The sequence below is a fragment of the Electrona antarctica genome, assembly GCF_951216825.1.
Source record: "Electrona antarctica genome assembly, chromosome: 8".
NCBI lineage: Eukaryota > Metazoa > Chordata > Actinopteri > Myctophiformes > Myctophidae > Electrona > Electrona antarctica.
In genome coordinates this window covers 36,935,380-36,959,141 of record NC_136789.1, presented here as the reverse complement: position 1 = coordinate 36,959,141, position 23,762 = coordinate 36,935,380, and the positions used below count along the sequence as shown (strand labels likewise).

General features: G+C 45.1%; 1 protein-coding gene across 3 annotated transcripts; it reads right to left on the bottom strand.

Moving 5' to 3' along the window:
* Positions 1-772: 772 nt before the first annotated feature.
* LOC306927498 (uncharacterized protein) lies at positions 773-21,306 on the bottom strand. 3 transcript variants are annotated; one of them, XM_079507260.1, is made up of 6 exons: positions 21,171-21,240; positions 20,783-20,869; positions 17,639-17,737; positions 11,680-12,075; positions 4,063-4,158; positions 773-3,204 (listed from the first exon to the last, which is right to left on the bottom strand). In XM_079507260.1, the coding sequence occupies exons 3-6, from the start codon at positions 17,673-17,675 to the stop codon at positions 1,664-1,666; spliced, it is 2,070 nt and encodes a 689-aa protein (XP_079363386.1). In that variant the 5' UTR covers positions 17,676-17,737; positions 20,783-20,869; positions 21,171-21,240; the 3' UTR covers positions 773-1,663. The 3 variants fall into 3 exon arrangements, with proteins under 3 accessions (XP_079363386.1, XP_079363387.1, XP_079363385.1); XM_079507261.1 differs by lacking the exon at positions 20,783-20,869 and having other exon boundaries at positions 21,171-21,306; XM_079507259.1 differs by having other exon boundaries at positions 20,783-21,252.
* Between the last annotated feature and the right edge of the window lie 2,456 nt (positions 21,307-23,762).

The window sequence follows — 23,762 nt, the reverse complement described above, 5'->3', positions numbered from 1 at the left end:
AAAAAACAAATCCCTGTGGAAATACATCTTCCACACCGAAGTTCCAGACTAATATCTAGGCACTGTTATTAGTCTGCCATGCCAGGCTATAAATGTATGACACCAAAATCATTTGCAATACCTCTAGGTAAAAAAAAGAAAGACAAAAGGTTGTAACAACATTCTCTGCCAATGACGAGATACCTCGTCAATTCAAATACGCCCGTTGTCTGCCAATAGAGCGCCGAAGTCCTGACGTCACTCGCTCATCCCCTGGTTCACGGAAGTAATTTCTCTATGGAGAATAACATGAGGTCATCTTAAAATCGTATCATATAAGAGTTGTGGTCTAAAAATAAACAAACTGTCTCGGCGATATTGTCAGGGAGGTGTCTCTATCGTTATATTGTCAGGGAGGTGTCTCTGTGTCGTTATATTGTCAGGGAGGTGTCTCTGTATCGTTATATTGTCAGGGAGGTGTCTCTGTATCGTTATATTGTCAGGGAGGTGTCTCTGTATCGTTATATTGTCAGGGAGGTGTCTCTGTATCGTTGTATTGTCAGGGAGGTGTCTCTGTATCGTTATATTGTCAGGGAGGTGTCTCTGTGTCGTTATATTGTCAGGGAGGTGTCTCTGTATCGTTATATTGTCAGGGAGGTGTCTCTGTATCGTTGTATTGTCAGGGAGGTGTCTCTGTATCGTTATATTGTCAGGGAGGTGTCTCTGTATCGTTATATTGTCAGGGAGGTGTCTCTGTATCGTTATATTGTCAGGGAGGTGTCTCTGTATCGTTGTATTGTCAGGGAGGTGTCTCTGTATCGTTATATTGTCAGGGAGGTGTCTCTGTATCGTTATATTGTCAGGGAGGTGTCTCTGTATCGTTATATTGTCAGGGACGTGTCTCTGTATCGTTATATTGTAATGGAGGTGTCTCTGTATCGTTATATTGTCAGGGAGGTGTCTCTGTATCGTTATATTGTCAGGGAGGTGTCTCTGTATCGTTATTGTCGGGGAGGTGTCTCTGTATCGTTTATGACAGTCAGTCACACGTCTGTTTCTAGCTAAACTAATTCAGCAGCAGTAACAATAGCGTTTACTCTGTCAGTTGATTCTTCATATCCATATGAGTGAAACGGCCGGGATCACATGTTTATTTTTCAAACACAGTTCTTATTTGAGGCGATCTAAAATCCCCCTATGGGGATTACAATGCAAATAAAAAGTACATGAACCCGTGGACTTAGCACCCTTTGCTATGCGATCAAGTAAACAGACAATGAACGGGAAACACCTCGTTATTATTTTTTTAATTGCTTTTATCTTGGATTATTTTCCCAGATTCCGATTCTAATCAAAAAAAAGCTTTATTCACGGCCGTTAACTGAAGCACTGCCGATCATGGTTCCTAAATGTATGTTTTGGGTGAATTTTGAGATTGTTGGAGATTTTACAGGTTTCACTTCAGGTTTACACCCCAGGAACATTTATCCTTAAAAGAAAAAACCTCGACAGAGGCACAAGAATGAAACTAATTAATACCTGGCAGGGGGTGTCTTACAAGAAGAAAACAAAAGCCCTGGGGAAAGACTACAAAAGACAAGTCCTAATGAAAACTTCTGTTGACAGAGCAGTGTAAATATCCATTACTATCAGTCTATCCAACTCCCAGACAACATACAGCTGTTTAACATGACCCTGCCAGTGGGGTAATTGATAGAGGACATTTGTGTGTCTTCAGGTGACAGGACTCACGGAACCTCTTGTCACAATGTGTACAGTGGAAAGGTTTCTCTCCCGTGTGGATACGCTGGTGTCTCCTGAGAGCACCCGACTCACGGAAACTCTTGTCACAACGTGGACAGTTGAAAGGTTTCTCTCCGGTGTGTGTCAACAGGTGTCTCCTCAGGTCATTTAGCCCGTTGAAACTCTTGTCACAGGAAGTACAACTATGCGGTTTTACTCCAGTGTGGACATTCTGGTGTGCCTGCAGCTTGGACGAGGTGTTGAAGCTCTCGCCACACTGCGTACAGTGGAAGGGTTTCTCCCCAGTGTGTGACAGACGCTGGTGAGTCCTCAGATGCGCTGATTGGTTGAAGCTCTTGCCGCAGAGTTCACACTGGAAGTGTTTCTCTCCAGTGTGGACGCGCTGGTGGGTCTTCAGGTTGCTTGAGTTAACGAAGCTCTTGTCGCAATGTGTACATTTAAAAGGTTTCTCCCCCGTGTGGACCAGCTGGTGAATCTTCAGATTATTTGAAGTCATGAAACTCTTGTCGCAATGTATACATTTAAAAGACTTCTCTCCGTTATGGCTCAACAGGTGTCGCTTCAGGTTTTGTGAACGGTTGAAACTCTTGTCACACAGTGTACAGGGGAAAGGTTTCTCTCCAGTGTGGATAAGCTTGTGTGTCCTCAGCTTGGATGATGTATTGAAACTCTTGTCACAATGCGTACATTTAAATGGTCTTTCTCCAGTGTGGATACGCTTGTGTTCGTTCATCTTAGACGACGTAGTGAAACTCTTGTCACACTGCGTACAGTGGAATGGTTTTTCTCCAGTGTGGATACGCTGGTGACCAATCAGCTGGTGAGACTGAGTGAAGCTCTTGTCACACAGTGTACATCTAAAAGGTTTTCCTCCCGTGTGGAGACGCTCGTGGGTCTTCAGGTGATGAGCCTGAGTGAAACTCTTGTCACAATGTTTACATTGAAAAGGTTTCTCTCCCGTGTGGACAAACTGGTGAGCCTTCAGTTGACCTGGGCGACTGAAGCTCTTGTCACACTGTTGACAGTGGAAAGGTTTTTCTCCGGTGTGGATACGCTGGTGTCTCCTGAGAGCACCCGACTCACGGAAACTCATGTCACAAAATGTACAGTGGAAAGGTTTCTCTCCGGTGTGGACACCTCCACTTGTCTCCGCGCAATGATCTCCGGTGGCAGATTCAGAACGGTGTGAATAGAGGAGCTGCTCTTCACCAGTCGATTGTTGCATTGCAACCCAGTACTTTATATAAGCTTGTGTTTTCATGTGTTCAGTTGAGGTGCTGGCTGGAGGCTCTGTGTCTCTGTTGTCGTCATCATCGTCATCTTCACTTGTCCACGCTGACCCTTCAGCCTCTCCTGTTGTTACTAATAGCTCCTCCTGTTCACTTTTAATCTGTGGAGGCTCTGGTTCGTCATGGACTAGACTGGAGCTCCTCTCCCACTGTTGTTCAGGGCTCAGAAAGTCTAGAAAAAGAGAAAGATAAATACTTTATTATATACTTAATTTAGAGACTGCATTGTCTCTAAATGTATTTATCTCTCTACACGTTGTTCGTTTGTGGAACCATTCAAAGGGTAAACTTTACATGTGGAAATTGGAATAACTTCAGCTGTAAATAAATGGTCCATTCCCAAACCCTCCTAGGGGTTTGCTCAGAATGCAATGCAAATTACGCTTTAAAAGCCATATAATTTAACACGCATCAACCAGTTAACACCTTAATTGCCCGGGGTTATTTAATCCATTAATAAAATGTGCCCAGCGATTTATAAACACAGAGCACTTTTACCGACGGACCGGATGTTGTCCCGGATGTAGCAGCTAAATGTAGCCAAAACACTCGCGATGCGATCGACAACAACGGGAGGTAAGATTAAATCTAACGCAAATAGCGACTGGACAGTGGGGGCCCGTCTAACACAGAATATTTTTTCAGAATTAGGCGGGATGATTTAGATCGCGAGTTATTAACGTTTTAAGATTTTCGTTGTCGTCGGCTAAACAGGGGGGGATCATTTTCGATGACGTCTCACTGTTGCGCAACATCGAGGGTTGCGCAACAAGCCTTCCCAGGCTGTGGAGCGATGCGACCGGTTTTGATATCATTAATCTCCGTAGTTTTTATCAATCTCCGTCTCGGGCATCAGACCGTACTAAGTACCCGGACGGAGAACTCCGTTGGTGTCTGCTCAGTGCTCACATACAGTAAAACGTTTGGGCCAACATGATAACATTGTTTCCATTGTGGTCTTATAATATTAATATCCAGATATTATCATTATCATTGATATTTTTGCCAACATTGTAGTGAAAATACGTACCGAGTTGTGGGTCTTCAGGTTCCTGTTTAATAGAAAGGTCTTCAGGTTCCACCTGTTTAATAGAAACCTCCCAGGCTGAGTCTGGAGAGTTCTGGTCTGAAATTAAGGAATTGAATAATTACTTTATTTACTAGACTGAAGACCTAGTGAAGAATAACAGTAATATGTGCTGAAGGTACCTAAGCCCTGCAGATAATGAGATTAATATTTTAGGGTAGAATTAACCCTTTAAAATTAGCAAATTGCATTCCCAATCTAACAACTCATGTTCGTAGTACGGATGAGTGATCCTCATCACTGGGATCCCATCCATGAGTGATCCTCTGAATCTCAGTTAGATTGTGAGATGTTTAGTTCCTCTGCATCTCAGTAAGATTGTGAGATGTTTAGTTCCTCTGAATCTCAGTTAGATTGTGAGATGTTTAGTTCCTCTGAATCTCAGTTAGATTGTGAGATGTTTAGTTCCTCTGAATCTCAGTTAGATTGTGAGATGTTTAGTTCCTCTGAATCTCAGTTAGATTGCACTGCGTGAAAAGAGGAGTTAACGGGTAATTACGGGACCGGTATTTTGCCAGTAAACCTCAAGTTTAGCAGGCATATACATGTAATATACGGTAATATACGGGTGTGATGGTACAATTCGGGAGTTTACGGGAGTTTGTTGGAAAGTTTACCGGGAGTTTCCTGTAATATACACATCCGTATTCCAAGCTTTTTGCGCAGTGTTGTGAGATGTTTAGTTCCTCTGAATCTCAGTTAGATTGTGAGATGTTTAGTTCAGACGTAGCCGGTATCCAAGATGCGACTCAGTGATTCTCGTGCAAATTAATCTGCATGCATGACAGGCAAAGCTGAGGCGGCACAACAAGTGCAAAATAATATAGAAACGGTACTCAGTGTACTGACTACAGTATAATATAGAAACGGTACTGTACTCAGTGTACTGACTCATTCAATAATATAGAAACGGTACTCAGTGTACTGACTCATTCAATAATATAGAAACGGTACTGTACTCAGTGTACTGACTCATTCCATTCATTTTCTTCTCTCGAACGGGGAGGCGGGTGGGCATGGGGCGGGGGTGGGATGGAGCGTGGTGGAGTGCACGGCAACTGTGCCTTCAGAACTAGTGGAGCTGAGCTCCAGTAGAGCTCAACTAGCTCCAGTACCTCCAGTTCTGAAGGCTGTGCCTTCAGAACTAGTGGAGCTCAGCCCCAGTAGGCTGCTGTGGAGCTACTAGTCGAGCTCAGCCCCAGTAGGCTGTGCCTTCAGAACTAGTGGAGCTCAGCCCCAGTAGGCTGCTGTGGAGCTACTAGTGGAGCTCAGCCCCAGTAGGCTGTGCCTTCAGAACTAGTGGAGCTCAGCCCCAGTAGGCTGTGCCTTCAGAACTAGTGGAGCTCAGCCCCAGTAGGCTGTGCCTTCAGAACTAGTGGAGCTCAGCCCCAGTAGGCTGCTGTGGAGCTACTAGTGGAGCTCCACTAGTTCTGACGCTGCAGCAACAGCTAGAACAAAAGCCCTCTTCCTGCTGCTTTGCATAACATCACAAGTTGTGTTATTATTTTAAGTACTTATTGTAACTATTTATTTGTGGGTGAGTCTAGAATCTTGTTGTGTGTTTTGCATAAAAGACCTTGATGACAAACATTACGTACATTCCCTACATTTAGTGCAGGAACAAAAGCCCCAAAAGTTGACTATACCCCTCCCCGAGGTATAACAAAACGGGACATCGTTTTTTCATATCTTTAGGATGTCCCGTTCATGAAATGGATTGTCCCGAGATTTACTTTTACTGCAAAAGTCTTAAAATTGATCCATGAAGTGACTCACCACATAGGCAATAAAAAACGCCTATCTGAAAGAGGGAGTTCCAAGTAAATCCTCGGTCATTTTCTACCTGCTGTTTGTTTTTACATCATACTTGCACAAATTGTCTACTGGTAGTGTGCCTACATCCCAGAACAATCAGAATGCCAATATTTGGTTCTAATGTGAATCAGCAGCCTTTTATATAAGGCCTTAAATAGGCGGAAATAGCAAAAAGTTTACTTTTCTGACATTCACTTGTAATTTTGGTCCTACTATTTATCAACAAAATGTGACATTGTTTTTTCATATCTTTAAGATGTCCTCTTCATGAAATGGATGGTCAGAAGTTTTACTTTTACTGCAAAAGTCATTAAATCCATCCATGAAGTGATCCCCACTGAGAGAAACGCCTACCCCCCACCACACACACACACACACACACACACACACACACACACACACACACACACACACACACACACACACACACACACACACACACACACACACACACACACACACACACACACACACACACACACACAAATATTATATATTTTTATGTTTACATGGAAACGAGAATGTATTATTTTACTGTCCAATGACACAGGCCAAGTTATTGTGGAACATCCTAGTTGGATATTTCTGATGTGAAATGGCACAAGGGACCCCCACAAAAAGTCCACCCCAAAATGGTGCCCTTTTCTGGGGGTTGGGCACCTTCCCCCTCAGTGCTCTCTGCCCCCAGGATGCCAATATTTGGTTCTATTGTGAATAAGCAACCGTTTATATAAGGCCTTATTGTGACCGCAGGTCGCGTTTACTATGAAATCGTACATTTTTGTCCGTCAGTCAGTGTAACACTCTAAATCCCCATACATGGGAAAGCCCCAATATATGGTGCCCAGGTCTCATAACATCACGTGGCATCGGAGATCCCTGATGTCATAGTAAATACAACCTGATGTCGCAATTAAGCCCATACAGTATATGGAGATCCCTGATGTATCAATATTGGCCAGCAACTCTACATCTGACCTCAAACCGTGCCCGGCAGTCGGCGAAAACTAGAGTTCTCAACAGGCCTGAAAATTAAGGCCCAGCTCATGGGCCCTCATCAAACCCTTTACACTCAAGACACTGCCCCCGCTGCCACCCTTAGATCTATATGGAGCTGACCTGTTCTGACATTCCATATGTTGATCTGACCTCATCAAACCCTGTACACTCAAGACATGCTCCATATATGGCCAGTACATAATTCATTCCATATGTTGATCTTACCCCCCATGCCAAAGCGCCAGCGCTCGCCCAGCAGTCACCCAGGTGGATGCGTGCACGTCACCTCGCCCTTTATGACGCGGTCGCTTCTCACCCTCAGGCGTCTTATAAGTGGATCTATCTATCTATCTATCTATCTATCTATCTATCTTTTTATTTTCAAGAGTTACTTCTAAATGTTCTAATCCTGATCTAATACTGTAAAATGCCTATACAAACTTAATAACAGGAAATATATTTTGATGCCATGTTTTTAGTTTACTCACATTCATGTGGAATCTAAGGATGTTTCGAGCCTATGCCTCAAAACAGCTGGAATGACAAAATATTGTTATATAAGGCAACATTGTTGTATGCTAGATGTATAGGTGTGAGTGAGGCCTAACGTCTTCTATGGTACTACTTATTAATCAGCAGCTTATTCTCAATGTCATCTTGAGCATTGTGGGGGGAACTGACTGACTGGGGCCAAATTGGTTTCCATAAGCTGCTGATTGTTGATTATTCATTAATAATGGCACACACAGGGGCACGGTGGCACAGTTGGTAGTGCTGTCGCCTCACAGCTAGAAGGTCCTGGGTTCGATTCCCGCTCGGGGCGCTGTGGGTGCTGGTGGCGTGTTTCCTCCTCCGCGTCATCAGTGCCCATACCCGAGGCGGGGTTGGCGAAAGGGGCTTTCTGTGTGGAGTTTGCATGTTCTCCCCGTGTCCCCTAGGGTAGGTACCCTCACAAAAAACATGCAGTAATCCTGGTCTCTAAACTGGCCTCCCCCTGGCCAGCCGGGGTGCCTGATGGAGGGGAAAGGAACTGGTTGGAATAACGTGTTCCTTCCACGCGCACACACAAAGCTGTGAATTCTACAGCATTAAACCATACTGCATTTAGGCTATATGGACCTATAGAATACAACATCAATGATTGATGATGCTTTCAGGTGTAGCGATATTAGGTCCATCTGAGAATAATAGATTCTATATGAATATGAAGTGGCTGGGTAAAAACATATTGTCTCCACCAGGCCGAAAGGCATGGCATCTCTATGTTTTTCACCCTGTCTGTCCGTCCGCGTGTGTCCTTCATCTGTTCAATAAAGAAACAGTTCTTTCAGATTTTTCATATTCCATCCTGACTGGCTAAGATTGACTTCCAGCCCACAATAACCTGTAATTGGTCTGGCGGAGACCTGTACTCTTGAGTGTAACACCTATGATTCTAACCCAGAGTGCCTATAAAACCCTAGCCTGGCTAATAAGCCAGACTCAAATTGCCAGAGGCAATTGTTTTTGACAACGGCTGATTCGTTCTGGCTTATTAGCCAGGCTAATAAAACCCTGCTCATGTAGGGTAGACACTACTGTCTACAGACACCTGTAGACACTGGGGTCACTGTATGCACTTTTTTTGGTGCAAAAAGTTAATTGAAGAATTGCACGACTTTTGCATTCAAAGTAAATAGATTGATGGTTGATACTGCAGTTTCTATGCTTTTGGCTATTTCTGCCTCTAATAAGGCCTTATATTAAAGCCTGCTGATTCACTATAGAACCAAATATTGGCATTTAGGTTGCTTTAGGATGTACCTAACTAGACCATCTGTGCAAGCATGACATAAAACCAACCATGCAGCAGGTAGAAAATGACTTGGATCTCCCTCTGTCATGATTGAGGCGTTTTTTCATTATGTGGTGAGTCACTTCATGGATTAATTTCATGACTTTTGCAGTAAAAGTAAAATTTGGGACAATCCATTTCATGAAGGGGACATCCTAAAGATATGAAAAAACTATGTCCCATTTAGTTCTACCCCTGATAAAGAGTAGGACAAGTGAATGTTGCTCAGAAAAGTTAACTTTTTGCTATTTCCGCCTATTTAATACCTTATATAAAAGGCTGCTGATTCACAATAGAACCAGATATTGGCATTCTGATTGTGTTGGGATGTTGGCACACTACCTGTAGACCATCTGTGCAAGTATGATGTAAAAACAAACAGCAGGTAGAAAATGACAGAGGATTTACTTGGAACTCCCTCTTTTAGGATAGGCGTTTTTGTGGTGAGTCACTTCATGGATCAATTTCATGACTTTTGCAGTAAAAGTAAATCTCTGGACAATCCATTACATGAAGGGGACATCCTAAAGATATGAAAAAACGTTGTCCCGTTTTGTTATACCTCGGGGAGGGGTACCTCAAAAACTAAGCCTCTTTTAGAGGGTTTTTTCCTGCACTAATTTCCTCTCTCCCGTTGACAATGGATGGAGAATTTACGTCGTATTTTGTGTCTGAGCAAATCGATATGACGGTGGGAACCCTTGGCCAATCAGGGACCACCACAGTGGGAACCCTTGGCCAATCAGGGACCACCATGGTGGGAACCCTTGGCCAATCAGGGACCACCATTCTTGCTGATGGTGTACGATGATTAGAGCCCCGGGTGTGATGTTTTTAGGAACAACCTCATGAAACACGTCTGAATACGTCTGACTACTGCTGAGCTACTCTCTACTGCTGAGCTACTGCTGAGCTACTCTCTACTGCTGAGCTACTCTCTACTGCTGAGCTACTCTCTACTGCTGAGCTACTGCTGAGCTACTCTCTACTGCTGAGCTTCTCTCTACTGCTGAGCTACTCTCTACTGCTGAGCTACTCTCTACTGCTGAGCTACTCTCTACTGCTGAGCTACTGCTGAGCTACTCTCTACTGCTGGGCTACTCTCTACTGCTGAGCTACTGCTGAGCTACTCTCTACTGCTGAGCTACTGCTGAGCTACTCTCTACTGCTGAGCTACTGCTGAGCTACTCTCTACTGCTGAGCTACTCTCTACTGCTGAGCTACTGCTGAGCTACTCTCTACTGCTGAGCTACTGCTGAGCTACTCTCTACTGCTGAGCTACTCTCTACTGCTGAGCTACTGCTGAGCTACTCTCTACTGCTGAGCTACTCTCTACTGCTGAGCTACTCTCTACTGCTGAGCTACTCTCTCTACTGCTGAGCTACTCTCTACTGCTGAGCTACTCTCTACTGCTGAGCTACTGCTGAGCTACTCTCTACTGCTGAGCTACTCTCTACTGCTGAGCTACTGCTGAGCTACTCTCTACTGCTGAGCTACTCTCTACTGCTGAGCTACTCTCTACTCTCTACTGCTGAGCTACTCTCTCTACTGCTGAGCTTCTCTCTACTGCTGAGCTACTCTCTCTACTGCTGAGCTTCTCTCTACTGCTGAGCTACTCTCTACTGCTGAGCTACTCTCTCTACTGCTGAGCTACTCTCTACTGCTGAGCTACTCTCTACTGCTGAGCTACTGCTGAGCTACTCTCTACTGCTGAGCTACTCTCTACTGCTGAGCTACTCTCTACTGCTGAGCTACTCTCTACTGCAGAGAGCTACTCTCTACTGCTGAGCTACTCTCTACTGCTGAGCTTCTCTCTACTGCTGAGCTACTCTCTCTACTGCTGAGCTACTCTCTACTGCTGAGCTACTCTCTCTACTGCTGAGCTACTCTCTACTGCTGAGCTACTCTCTCTACTGCTGAGCTACTCTCTACTGCTGAGCTACTGCTGAGCTACTCTCTACTGCTGAGCTACTCTCTACTGCTGAGCTACTCTCTACTGCTGAGCTACTGCTGAGCTACTCTCTACTTCTGAGCTACTCTCTACTGCTGAGCTACTCTCTACTGCTGAGCTACTGCTGAGCTACTCTCTACTGCTGAGCTACTCTCTACTGCTGAGCTACTCTCTACTGCTGAGCTACTGCTGAGCTACTCTCTACTGCTGAGCTACTCTCTACTGCTGAGCTACTCTCTACTGCTGAGCTTCTCTCTACTGCTGAGCTACTCTCTACTGCTGAGCTACTCTCTCTACTGCTGAGCTACTCTCTACTGCTGAGCTACTCTCTACTGCTGAGCTACTCTCTACTGCTGAGCTTCTCTCTACTGCTGAGCTACTCTCTACTGCTGAGCTTCTCTCTACTGCTGAGCTACTCTCTACTGCTGAGCTACTCTCTACTGCTGAGCTTCTCTCTACTGCTGAGCTACTCTCTACTGCTGAGCTACTCTCTCTACTGCTGAGCTACTCTCTCTACTGCTGAGCTACTGCTGAGCTACTCTCTACTGCTGAGCTACTGCTGAGCTACTCTCTACTGCTGAGCTACTCTCTACTGCTGAGCTACTCTCTACTGCTGAGCTACTCTATCTACTGCTGAGCTACTCTCTACTGCTGAGCTACTCTCTACTGCTGAGCTACTCTCTCTACTGCTGAGCTACTCTCTACTGCTGAGCTACTCTCTCTACTGCTGAGCTACTCTCTCTACTGCTGAGCTACTCTCTCTACTGCTGAGCTACTCTCTACTGCTGAGCTACTCTCTACTGCTGAGCTACTCTCTACTGCTGAGCTACTCTCTACTGCTGAGCTATCTCAAAGAGTATAAACTCAAAACAGAATCTAATTGATTGAATAAAACAACCTCAGAATGAACTATAATAGTAAAGTTGGTCAAAACTGTGTTCCAATAAGAGTCAGTATTTACCAGTATGTCCAGAGACAGAGCTGTGGGTGTGGTCTGTGTGGGTGTGGTCTGTGTGGGTGCGGTCTTCCTGTTTAATGGTGCTGGGTTCAGAGGTCTGGGTGTGGTCTCTGTGGGTGTGGTCTCTGTGGGTGTGGTCTATGTGAGTGTGGTCTCTGTGGGTGTGGTCTCTGTGGGTGTAGTCTGTGTGGTATCTGTGGGTGTGGTCTGTGTGGGTGTGGTCTATGTGGGTGTGGTCTGTGGGGGTGTGGTCTTCCTGTTTGATGGCGCTGGGCTCAGAGGTCTGGGTGGATGTCGACGTGGAGCTTTGCTGTCTGACCGTCTCTCCGTCTCCATTGGATGAGACATCATCCAACGACACATCAGCATCCAGAACACCTTTCACTGTTTGTCTCATTTCTGGGGAAGGAAAAAAAATACTAATTATGTTAGGAGGAAACATGAGAGACTGTCACTCACCCGGAGACATATTCATTATGTTAGGAGGAAACATGAGAGACTGTCACCCACCCGGAGACATATTCATTATGTTAGGAGGAAACATGAGAGACTGCCACTCACCCGGAGACATATTCTCCGGGTGAGTGGCATCTGAAGTGAACTGAGCTCCTGACCTCTGGCTAGTTGAGTATAGTAGCATTATTTTGTAATTTAGCAAGCTGCTAGTAGTGGTACCCTAAGTGCTTTTCTATTAGTATTGTATTATTAGCTTGTGTGGTAGTCTGTAGTTTATAGTTGTATTGTTTGTGTGCTTCAAGCAGTAGGCTATTGGCACTTTGTAGTAGTGTAAGTAGTTTCACCCTGTATAGGCCACTTGATAAGTAGTTTCACCCTGTATAGGCCACTTGATTGCCTTGTGAAGTGTGTGGTTTAGCCAGCACAGCTCAAGGGATAAGTAGGCAGGTTGTGAGTATTCTATTCAGTGTGTAACCGACATCTGAAGTGAACTGAGCTCCTGACCTCTGGCTAGTTGAGTATAGTAGCATTATTTTGTAATTTAGCAAGCTGCTAGTAGTAGTACCCTAAGTGCTTTTCTATTAGTATTGTATTATTAGCTTGTGTGGTAGTCTGTAGTTTATAGTTGTATTGTTTGTGTGCTTCAAGCAGTAGGCTATCGGCACTTTGTAGTAGTGTAAGTAGTTTCACCCTGTATAGGCCACTTGATAAGTAGTTTCACCCTGTATAGGCCACTTGATTGCCTTGTGAAGTGTGTGGTTTTGCCAGCACTCCTGGCAGACAATTAGCAATCAGTTGAAGTGGCCTTATACCACCAGCTGAAAGCGTCAGCTTTTAAGCGGCGTCCAGCAAACTAAGGCCAGGCGAACAAAGGCGAAAGGCGACTAACAAAGGCGAAAGGCGACTTTGTCAAAGTCCGACTTCGTCACTGAACGATAAGCTGTATCATTGATTAGTGACATATATAGTAGTGTGATAGATATAGTAGTGTATAGTAGTATATGTTTAGTGATCTACAATGTGTTTTCTTCCTATTCCTGTCCTCTCTTCTTCCTGTTGGTCGCACAAACACTGGGTTACACCCAGATGTCGCGACACAACTAATCTCATCTATCCTACTCTTTCAACTCACGTCGAGCAAGTGGTAACGGGAGGGCTTTGGAATTGCCACTCGGCTGTGGTGGAAGGCAAATCTGCTTTCATCTCAGCCTACGCATCCTTGCTCTCCCTTAACTTCCTTGCTCTGACTGAGACCTGGATCAGACCAGAAAACACTGCTACGCCCGCGGCTCTGTCAGATGTGTACTCTTTCTCTCACACTCCCAGAGCCGTGCGGACAGGTGGTGGGGCTGGTCTGCTAATTTCCAGAAAATGGAAATACTCTCCTGTTTCACAATTCTCTCCTACCTCATTTGAATTTCATGTGGTCACTGTTTCTCATCCAGTCAAGCTCACCATTGCAGTTGTTTATCGCCCACCGGGCCCTGCTGGTGGCTTCCTGGAGGAGCTGGACCATCTAGTCTCCCACTTCCCTGTCGATGGCTCTGGATTCATCCTTCTGGGTGACTTCAACCTCCCGACTGAGAAGCAGCTAGACCCACTACTTTCGTTTCTCGCCGCCTTTGACCTAGTTATTTCCCCATCTCCTCCTACCCATGAGGCGGGCAACCAACTGGACCTGATCTTCACCAGAGGCTGCTCTATTGCTAACCTGTCTGTCACTCCTCTTTCCAGTGAAAAGGGTAAGAAACTCTCTGATCACTACTTCATGTCCTACTCTCTCTCTCTCTCCTCTCCCCCCTCACAGCCCCTCCCTACCCACATGATTTCCTCACGTCACAATCTTCGCTCACTTTCCTCCACTGATCTTTCCTCTTCTGTTCTCTCTGCTCTCCCTGCCCCTGAATCCTTTGCTCTTCTATCCCCTGATACCGCCACAGATCTTCTTTTCTCTACTCTATCCTCTTCTCTCGACCATCTCTGTCCCCTCACCACCAGGCCTGCACGCCAAACTCCACCTGCCCCCTGGTTGTCGGACTCAGTGCGGACTGAGAGACGGACCCTGAGAGCGGCTGAGCGCAAATGGAGAAATGGCAACCTCCTGGAGGACCTTCTCACCTTCCAATCTCTCATTTCTACTTTTTCCTCCTCTCTATCAGCTGCTAAACTTAAAGCTGCTTTTTTCTGCACTAAAATTCAGACTTCTGCTTCCAACCCTAAAAAACTCTTTGAAACTTTCTCCTCTCTCCTACAACCACCACCCCCTCCTCCCTCCTCGTCCCTCCTCCCTGACGATTTCGCCAACTTCTTTGACAAGAAGGTGAACGATATCCGATCCTCCTTCCCTCCTCCCCCGGCTGGTGCCCTGCGCACTACCCACACCCGTCTGCCTGCCACCCCCCCCTCTCTACCTTCATCTACTCCTCTTCCCCCCCCCATCCCCTCTCTATCCCACTTCTCTCCCCTCTCCCCTAACGAGGTCCTTCTCCTTGTTACCTCTAGTCGCCCCACCTCATGCTCTCTGGACCCGGTCCCATCCACTCTGTTGCAGTCTATTGCACCTGAACTTCTTCCCTTCTTAACCCACCTTATTAACACCTCTCTGACATCTGGCTACTTTCCCTCTACTTTCAAGACTGCCAGAGTCACCCCCCTCCTGAAGAAACCGACACTTGACCCCTCTGAGATCAAGAACTACAGACCGGTTTCCCTTCTATCCTTCCTATCTAAAACTCTCGAACGTGCTGTCTTTAAACAACTGTCCTCCTATCTCCACCAGAACAACCTCCTGGACTCCAACCAGTCTGGGTTCAAAGTGGGTCACTCGACAGAGACTGCCCTGCTGGCAGTGACGGAGTCGCTCCATGCCGCTAGAGCGAACTCTCTCTCCTCCGTCCTGATACTCCTGGACCTGTCTGCAGCGTTCGACACGGTGAACCATCAGATCCTCCTCTCCACCCTCGAGGGGATGGGTGTCTCAGGCTCTGCACTCTCCCTGTTTGCATCCTACCTGACGGGTCGCTCCTACCAGGTGATGCTGAGAGGGTCTGTGTCAGAACCACACAGGCTCACAACTGAGGTTCCCCAAGGCTCGGTTCTGGGTCCTCTTCTTTTCTCTCTCTACACTACATCTCTGGGTGCTGTCATCCACTCCCATGGCTTTTCCTACCACTGCAATGCCGATGACACCCAGCTGATCCTCTCATTCCCCCCCTCTGATACCCAAGTGGAGGCACGCATTGCTGCTTGTCTGGCTGACATCTCGGAGTGGATGTCGACAAACCACCTGAAGCTCAACCTGGACAAGACCGAGCTGATGTTCCTCCCGGGGAAGGGCTGTCCGCACCGAGACATGGCCATCACCATTGATAATGCTGTGGTGACCTCAACTCGGACTGCGAAGAATCTGGGTGTGACCCTGGACGATCAACTGACGTTCTCGGCAAACATCGCATCAGTGACAAGGTCCTGCAGATTCCTCCTCTACAACATCAGGAGGATTCGCCCCTTCCTCACGGAGAAGGCAGCCCAGGTGCTCATCCAGGCTCTCGTCATCTCCCGCCTGGACTACTGCAACTCCCTCCTTGCTGGTGCTCCGGCATCTGCCATCAGACCTCTGGAGCTTGTTCAGAAAGCTGCGGCTCGTCTGGTGTTCAACCGCCCCAAGTTCTCCCACACAACCATCCTTCTCCGTTCTCTACACTGGCTCCCCGTAGCGGCTCGCATCCAGTTCAAAACCCTGGTGTTAGCCTATAGGGCAGTGAAAGGAACAGCTCCTTCCTACCTCCGGGCTATGGTCGATGCCTACACCCCTGCCCGACCACTTCGGTCTGCCACCTCGGGGCGACTGATTGCCTCGTCACTCAAGGGTCCTTCTGGCCGATCCACACGGTCACGACTCTTTTCTGTTCTGGCCCCACAGTGGTGGAATGAACTTCCCACTGATGTTAGGACAGCAGAGTCACTGCCCATATTTCGCCGCAGGTTGAAAACCCACCTCTTCAGGAAAAACTACCCTTCCTCTCTGCCTGACCTACTTGTTGTTAACTAGTTGTACGAACGCTTGTTTTCTATTGTTGTATTGTTTATTGGATCTTGTTTAGTCGATACACTTAATTGTTTTAGCTCATGCTCATTTGATTTAGCTATTTTGTCTCATCTGTTTAAGGAAATAGGTAGCTGATATAGTGCACTTTTACCTTAGCGCTAGGTATACTCTTGGTTGCTTGTTTTTGCAGAAAATGCACTAAAGACTTCTGGTGATTAGTAGTTTTTGTTCCCTACCTATGTTGAATACACTTATTGTAAGTCGCTTTGGATAAAAGCGTCTGCTAAATGACTGTAATGTAATGTAATGTTAGGAGGAAACATGATAGACTGTCACCCACCCGGAGACATATTCATTATGTTAGGAGGAAACATGATAGACTGTCACCCACCCGGAGACATATTCATTATGTTAGGAGGAAACATGAGAGACTGTCACCCACCCGGAGACATATTCATTATGTTAGGAGGAAACATGAGAGACTGTCACCCACCCGGAGACATATTCATTATGTTAGGAGGAAACATGATAGACTGTCACCCACCCGGAGACATATTCATTATGTTAGGAGGAAACATGAGAGACTGTCACCCACCCGGAGACATATTCATTATGTTAGGAGGAAACATGAGAGACTGTCACCCACCCGGAGACATATTCATTATGTTAGGAGGAAACATGAGAGACTGTCACCCACCCGGAGACATATTCATTATGTTAGGAGGAAACATGAGAGACTGTCACCCACCCGGAGACATATTCATTATGTTAGGAGGAAACATGAGAGACTGTCACCCACCCGGAGACATATTCATTATGTTAGGAGGAAACATGAGAGACTGTCACTCACCCGGAGACATATTCATTATGTTAGGAGGAAACATGATAGACTGCCACTCACCCGGAGACATATTCATTATGTTAGGAGGAAACATGAGAGACTGTCACCCACCCGGAGACATATTCATTATGTTAGGAGGAAACATGAGAGACTGTCACTCACCCGGAGACATATTCATTAGTGTTTTGATTTATTAGTGAAGGGCGAAATATCATCAAACGCATCGGTATCGGTCTATGATAGTCATTTATTTTAAATTAATCGTTGTTAAGAATGCAGCCGATGTCAACAACCGATGATTGCCTATGGCCAGCAGCTGAGTTGGTGCGCAGCCAGGCGGAGTAGAGACAGCGAGTGTGTGTGTGTAGTCCGCCTTAGTCTTATTTATTTCCCCCGGATACGATATTTCGTACCCAGACTGTGGGAGTGCATACCTGACCAAATTCTAAATAAGAAATCCTATTGTCCTGGCAGATTTAATGCGTTTGTATTATTTATTACTAGTATTACCTTTATTGTTCCACACTGTTGAAGCACAATCATTTGACTGCCAATAGTGCAGCTAGCTAACTGTATCATGTGACAATGAACACCTTGGAGTTGGACAAGAGACTCACTGAGGTCTGGCTGGTCTTCAGTTTCCTCCTGTTGCATCGAGACGGGTCTGGCTGGATCTGGAGAGTGGATCTGCACCTGATGTCTGGACTCCACGGAGTCTAGAAAGAAACAATGAAAACCACACCAGGATTCATTACAAAGACTCTAAAGCTGCGTTCAGACCTGAATATATGATTCGCCTCGGTTCGGTTTTATTTTCATCTTTTAAGATAGATTTATAAAGTTACTATTTTAGTCGGAGATATACTGAACCAGTACTACGGCGGTCCAACTCTCGCGGGTACATCTCGCGAGGTTTCGTTTGTAAACAAGTCTCCACTCTGTTTGAGATGCACCCAGTTGCAGCCACGCATACGAGCAGTCCCAGCTGTTTGAGATGCACCCAGCTGTAGCCTCGCATACGAGCAGTCCCAGCTGTTTGAGATGCACCCAGCTGCAGCCTTGCATACAAGCAGTCCCAGCTGTTTGAGATGCACCCAGCTGCAGCCTCGCATACGAGCAGTCCCAGCTGTTTGAGATGCACCCAGCTGCAGCCTTGCATACGAGCAGTCCCAGCTGTTTGAGATGCACCCAGCTGCAGCCTCGCATACGAGCAGTCCCAGCTGTTTGAGATGCACCCAGCTGCAGCCTTGCATACAAGCAGTCCCAGCTGTTTGAGATGCACCCAGCTGCAGCCTCGCATACGAGCAGTCCCAGCTGTTTGAGATGCACCCAGCTGCAGCCTCGCATACGAGCAGTCCCAGACAGACACTTCTTAAGTGTCTTCTAAAGTGTCTCCCTCAAACACGTCCATTGTGTATGTTTTTAGTGACAAGCGGATGAGATCAAATCCATTTGTTTACATCCCCGTCGTGGCTCAACGGCATTCCAATAATACGCTTCAGGAGTGGGTGTACAGTTTTGGTCCAATCAGATCGTTTTTTACTCAACGCGAACAGCAGTGAATCGGGCGGCATAGGCATACCTACCGGATCTTCTTTCTACACAAATTAGTCAAAACAAGACAAAATTTAATTTTTTTATAAAAAATAAAACCGCATGAGTTTTCCTGATGTCAGAATCAGCTTTTGTTGCGTTGGTTTATGTGCTAAAGAGTGACTTTGAGAGCTGTTCCCCCGTTACAATGGAAGTCAATGAGCGACTGTTTTTATTTCTTAACCCATTCAGACCTGGACAGCATCAGTGTAATTTTAGACTTTAGCTTCATATTTAGCAACATAGCTTTTTCTGAAAAGTGTTAGGATTTAGTTTGTTGCTGTCTGGCATGAACCTCTTATCTCAATATTCAAACTTTATTTTCTTCGTTTCCATATGTTTCCATAAATTAACCCATTTTGACCATTTGAGGACGATTCTACAAATCTCTTCTAAATCCTGACAGTTTTCTTAAAAAACTATTTTCTATGTTAGTGGTTCTCAACCTTTTGCATGTTAAAGACCCCCAGAATTATCTGAATTTGGCCGCCGACACCCTATCTGAAATTATGTTGTTCCAGGGACCCTCCAGATACAAAGATTTGAGTTAACGTTCGTTTTGGGCCACATTTTCACGATTTTTCAAAAATAGCAGACCTACAAGTTCATAGCTTGTAGATCTGCTATTTTTCAATAGCTAAAGTTTAATGATTAAAACACCAAAAGGGATTCCCGCCCAAAATGGGTTAAATTGCTAATAAACAACACAACGGAGCAAAATAACTCATGTAATGGAATAGTTTGCCCATAATAAGGTAAGAAAACAACCCAAACCTCTCAAAAAGTGGTCTTACCCTTTAAGAGAGACACTTAACTTCAACAATAACAGACTACTGATAAGGAAGGAGTAACTTATTTGGGTAATCTACATCATCACGATAACTTCATAATGTTACTGATTTGTTTCAGGTAAGGTATAATTATGACAGTAAAATGTTCAAACTGAGTGGTATTCCCCTTTCATCGACAGGGATGTTAATAGTTAATCGTAAAGGTGTTGCACATAGGACACATTTGTTTGTCTGTTTTTCGTCTGTTTTTCTTGCATGTGACAAGTTTTCATTTCATTTTATTCCTCACACAAAGATGCCATCGCCTGGCCCTGTATCTCAAATGTTCAAATACATTTTGATTAAGGAATATAATATGCCTTTTGGAATATTTCTGTATCAGCAAAGTATAGATTTTGATGTTTAGACATTGAGGGAAATTAAGACTGATTTTCTTTTACCGCCGCTTATCAACTAAGCGGTTAATCGATCAATAAGGTTAATCGATCAATAAGGTTAATCGATCAATAAGGTTAATCGATCAATAAGGTTATCAATTAATGACTTAATCGATAATCAATTGGGTGAGAGGCCTACCTTTTCACAGAGCACTTCCTGAATATGCAATTATAATGAATACAACACTAGAGCGCTGCCTGTTGGCCACTGGCCTACTTGGAACGATGCAAGTTGGAAATGGATTCCCCACCCAGATATTATATTATGTCTGTCTCCCTTGTATGGCCATATATGGAGTTATTTCAGCCATGCCCAAATATGGAGTCTATGCAGACGTCAGAATGATGTCAGAACAGGTCAGCTCCATATATGGACCCTGGGTGGGCAGAGGCCCGGTCCAGAGCCCGGGCAGATGCCTTTTTGGGGCGGTTCTGGACAACCGTGGGTCCGACCGACTCGGCACCGGGCACTGCACCCCGTGGGGGTGTGGAACGCGTGTGTTGAATTTGAAGTCGGTGGAGCGAACGGTTCTCCGGTTACGTGGATTACAACAGCACACACACAGAGTCTTGGTGCTTAATAAAAAGCCCCCTTTTCACTTCAATATATTTTGCAGTCCAATATGGTGTGTAAAAATATTTGTATTATAATTAGCTCTGTGATAGAATATAGGCTATTCTCTTTAAAGAGGCAGGCCTATTAAGTAGAATTTATTTTAGAAAATATAAATTTAGTCATGATTTGTGCAAATTATATGATATGCTGCCTACTAGTACTAGTCTACTACTAATGAAAACATTGTTTTCTTTTTTCCAGGTAAACACTGCTCATGTTTACTATCATAATACTGAAAACGTGCCTTTTCTTTCAGGCCAGCACAAGTCACATTCTTATTGTAGGCTATAGCCTATAAACAAATCAAAAACATTATGAACATACCTTCTTTCCCCGACGGTTTCTTCTGGTAGAAAACACACTGTTAAACACCTCCAAAGGGTTGCTGTTACACCTCCTAACCCGAACACACTGTTAAACACCTCCAAAGGGTTACTGTTACACCTCCTAACCCGAACACACTGTTAAACACCTCCAAAGGGTTGCTGTTACACCTCCTAACCCGAACACACTGTTAAACACCTCCAACGTGGGAAAGAATAAGGACTGTACTTGAAGCTAGCTTAGCATTAGCCCACAAAACAAACAGTGTTTGAACTTCGTGTGTAAATGTTTCCACAGCGAGCCTTTCAGCCTGTCTCTGTACTCTACTCTACAGACATTATAATACAACCTCAGACACAATAAGTTACACAACGGTTTGTTCACTAACAGCAGAGATCTCTCTCTCTCTCTGTATGACGTCCACTCTCTGCTGTTTGTGTTTTGGTGGATGATTGACGTCCAACGGTCCACAGAACACAACGGAACGGCAGCGCCGTTTAGAGGAGAGAGTTACGACATCTCCGTTCACTTCATGAGGCTTCATTCAGTCCAATATGGCGGCTCTTCTACATAGACTTGACGAGCATACCGAAGAGTGACAATGCACTGGACTCAGGCAACAACAGCCCAGCTTTAATGATCTTAAATCCCTTTATTTTAGATCGTTTTTTTTAGTAGCAGTACAGCATAAACATTACAGAGTATTTAGTTGTCACTGTACAATACTTTAAAACAGTTGTCATGTTGCACACATTGCCTAAAATAGCTCTTATTTGCGCCGCCCTCGTTGAAAACAATGTATTTCAGACTCCCTCTCCATCCAGGCTGCATGGACAGCTTGTCCCTCTCCATCCAGGCTGCATGGACAGCTTGTCCCTCTCCATCCAGGCTGCATGGACAGCTTGTCCCTCTCCATCCAGGCTGCATGGACAGGTTTCTGACCCCTCAATGACGCAACTCTCCTTCAACGGTGAGGGGGCGGGGCTGTCGCCCCCCGTCCGCCCTCCTCTGTGGCAGTGGTTCTCAACCAGTGGTCCGGGGTCCGGGTCCGGGACCACCAGACGGTCCTTGAAGGGATTCCAGGTGGTCCTCAGCTAATTGACCATGGAGAGTTGGTAACCAAATGGACCCTTATATATAGATCTTTTAATTATTTCTTGAGAGTGTAAAATTTAACCAAATTGGACCCGTATACACTAGGTCCCATTTGGTTTCATTGTTACGCTATCAAGAGTTAAATTATTGTTAAACATCTGAATTATTCAATTTATAAGACATCTACATTCTACACAATTAGAGAATGAAGTAGATTATAAGTAGAAGGATCCAACAACAACAAAATATTCAAACTATATTTCCTCTGTGAGGCTAATTGTAATCGGTCCGTGGCTCAAATGGCGAATGGACCTTGATATGAAAAGGGTTGAAAACCACTGGACTGGACTTTGGTCAACACAGTTTGTCCAGGCGCCAGCCAGACGGAGTATTGCTGCCCCCTACTGTTAGTCTAGAGTACTGTCGATTTACTGTGCAGGGTTGCCAAGTCACCTTATTTCCCGCAACTTTTGGCTTGTTTTTGAGGGGCGCTCCTGCTTCAGGTTTACAAACATTAAAAACGCCATTGACATGATGGACAGAGTTTCATGTTTGTTTAGTCGCTAACACAAACATGAAATGCCATTAACAATAAAGAGAGTTTAATGTTTGTTTTGTCTTTACATCACCTAATCATAGAAACATGAGTTAGACTTTAACCCATTTAGGCCTGACGTCGAAATAAAAAAAAACGTTCGCTCTAAAAGAATATATATTCAAAGATCTGTGCCGCATTTTTACGATTAAAAAAAAATAGCAGACCTACAAGCTCATATGAGCTTGTAGATCTGCTATTTTTCAATAGATAACGTAATGCTTAGTTAAAACACCAAAAGGGGTTCCCGCCCAGAATGGGTTTTAATATATTAGCACCCCTCACTTCACACGGGTGTGATTTTTAATTCACTTTTCTTTGGGTTAACACAATCAGTGCCTGGATTCCTTCAAAATAGAAGCTTGGGGGGCCGGGAAGACATGGCCACTTTTACTCTTTAAAGCACCCCCCCCCCCTTTCTGTTCTGGAAAAAAACAGATATTCTTTTGCTTGCTTACCTTGCTCTCGTTTCCATAATATCACTAAATAATCCACCGTGTTCATGTTTTGAACGAGAGGCAGTTGAGAAGTCAGAAATGAAGAGTTTAGTATATCCATCAGATCAAAACCACGGAGAGCGCCCTGGATTAGGAGAGACGAGGCAGCGGTAAACAGACCGGACCGGACCGCGCATGAACGAAAAGAGACGTGTACGGTGGCCTTGGAGTCCCACTCAAAGAGACGTGTACGGTGGCCTTGGAGTCCCACTCAAAGAGACGTGTACGGTGGCCTTGGAGTCCCACTCAAAGAGACGTGTACGGTGGCCTTGGAGTCCCACTCAAAGAGACGTGTACGGTGGCCTTGGAGTCCCACTCAAAGAGACGTGTACGGTGGCCTTGGAGTCCCACTCAAAGAGACGTGTACGGTGGCCTTGGAGTCCCACTCACAAATGAAAAAGGAAAAAATTCAGAATATTCTTCTCTCGTTTGATACCATTGAAGATGCGCTAGGACGTGTACACACCCTAGGACGTGTACACACCCTAGGACGTGTACACACAACCTTTGGATCCGTCGGTTGGATTGCTTATGACATGTGGACACGTCGGATGGACGGAACCATGATTAATTGAACCGATTAATAATCAATCCCTATTTTGGAAAAAAAAATGTAAAATCCAAAAATATAGAAAATTGCTGATCTAAATAAGGCTCACAGTCACAGTGCGATGCGTTTTACACAACACTGTTCTAGTCATAGTATAACAGAGCTATTATCATCTATTATTTGATTAATCAAAGTCATGGATAGGCTGGCCTAGCAGTCCAGGCACATCATGCCACATATAGG

Bases quoted from the DNA above. Each gene is read 5' to 3' on its own strand.
- LOC306927498 (XM_079507261.1), bottom strand. From the start codon at position 17,675: ATGCAACAGGAGGAAACTGAAGACCAGCCAGACCTCA. The intron at 12,076-17,638 runs GTGAGTCTCTTG...TTCCTTCCCCAG, and splicing joins TGAAGACCAGCCAGACCTCA to AAATGAGACAAACAGTGAAA. The intron at 3,205-4,062 runs GTACGTATTTTC...CTCTTTTTCTAG, and splicing joins ACCTGAAGACCCACAACTCG to ACTTTCTGAGCCCTGAACAA.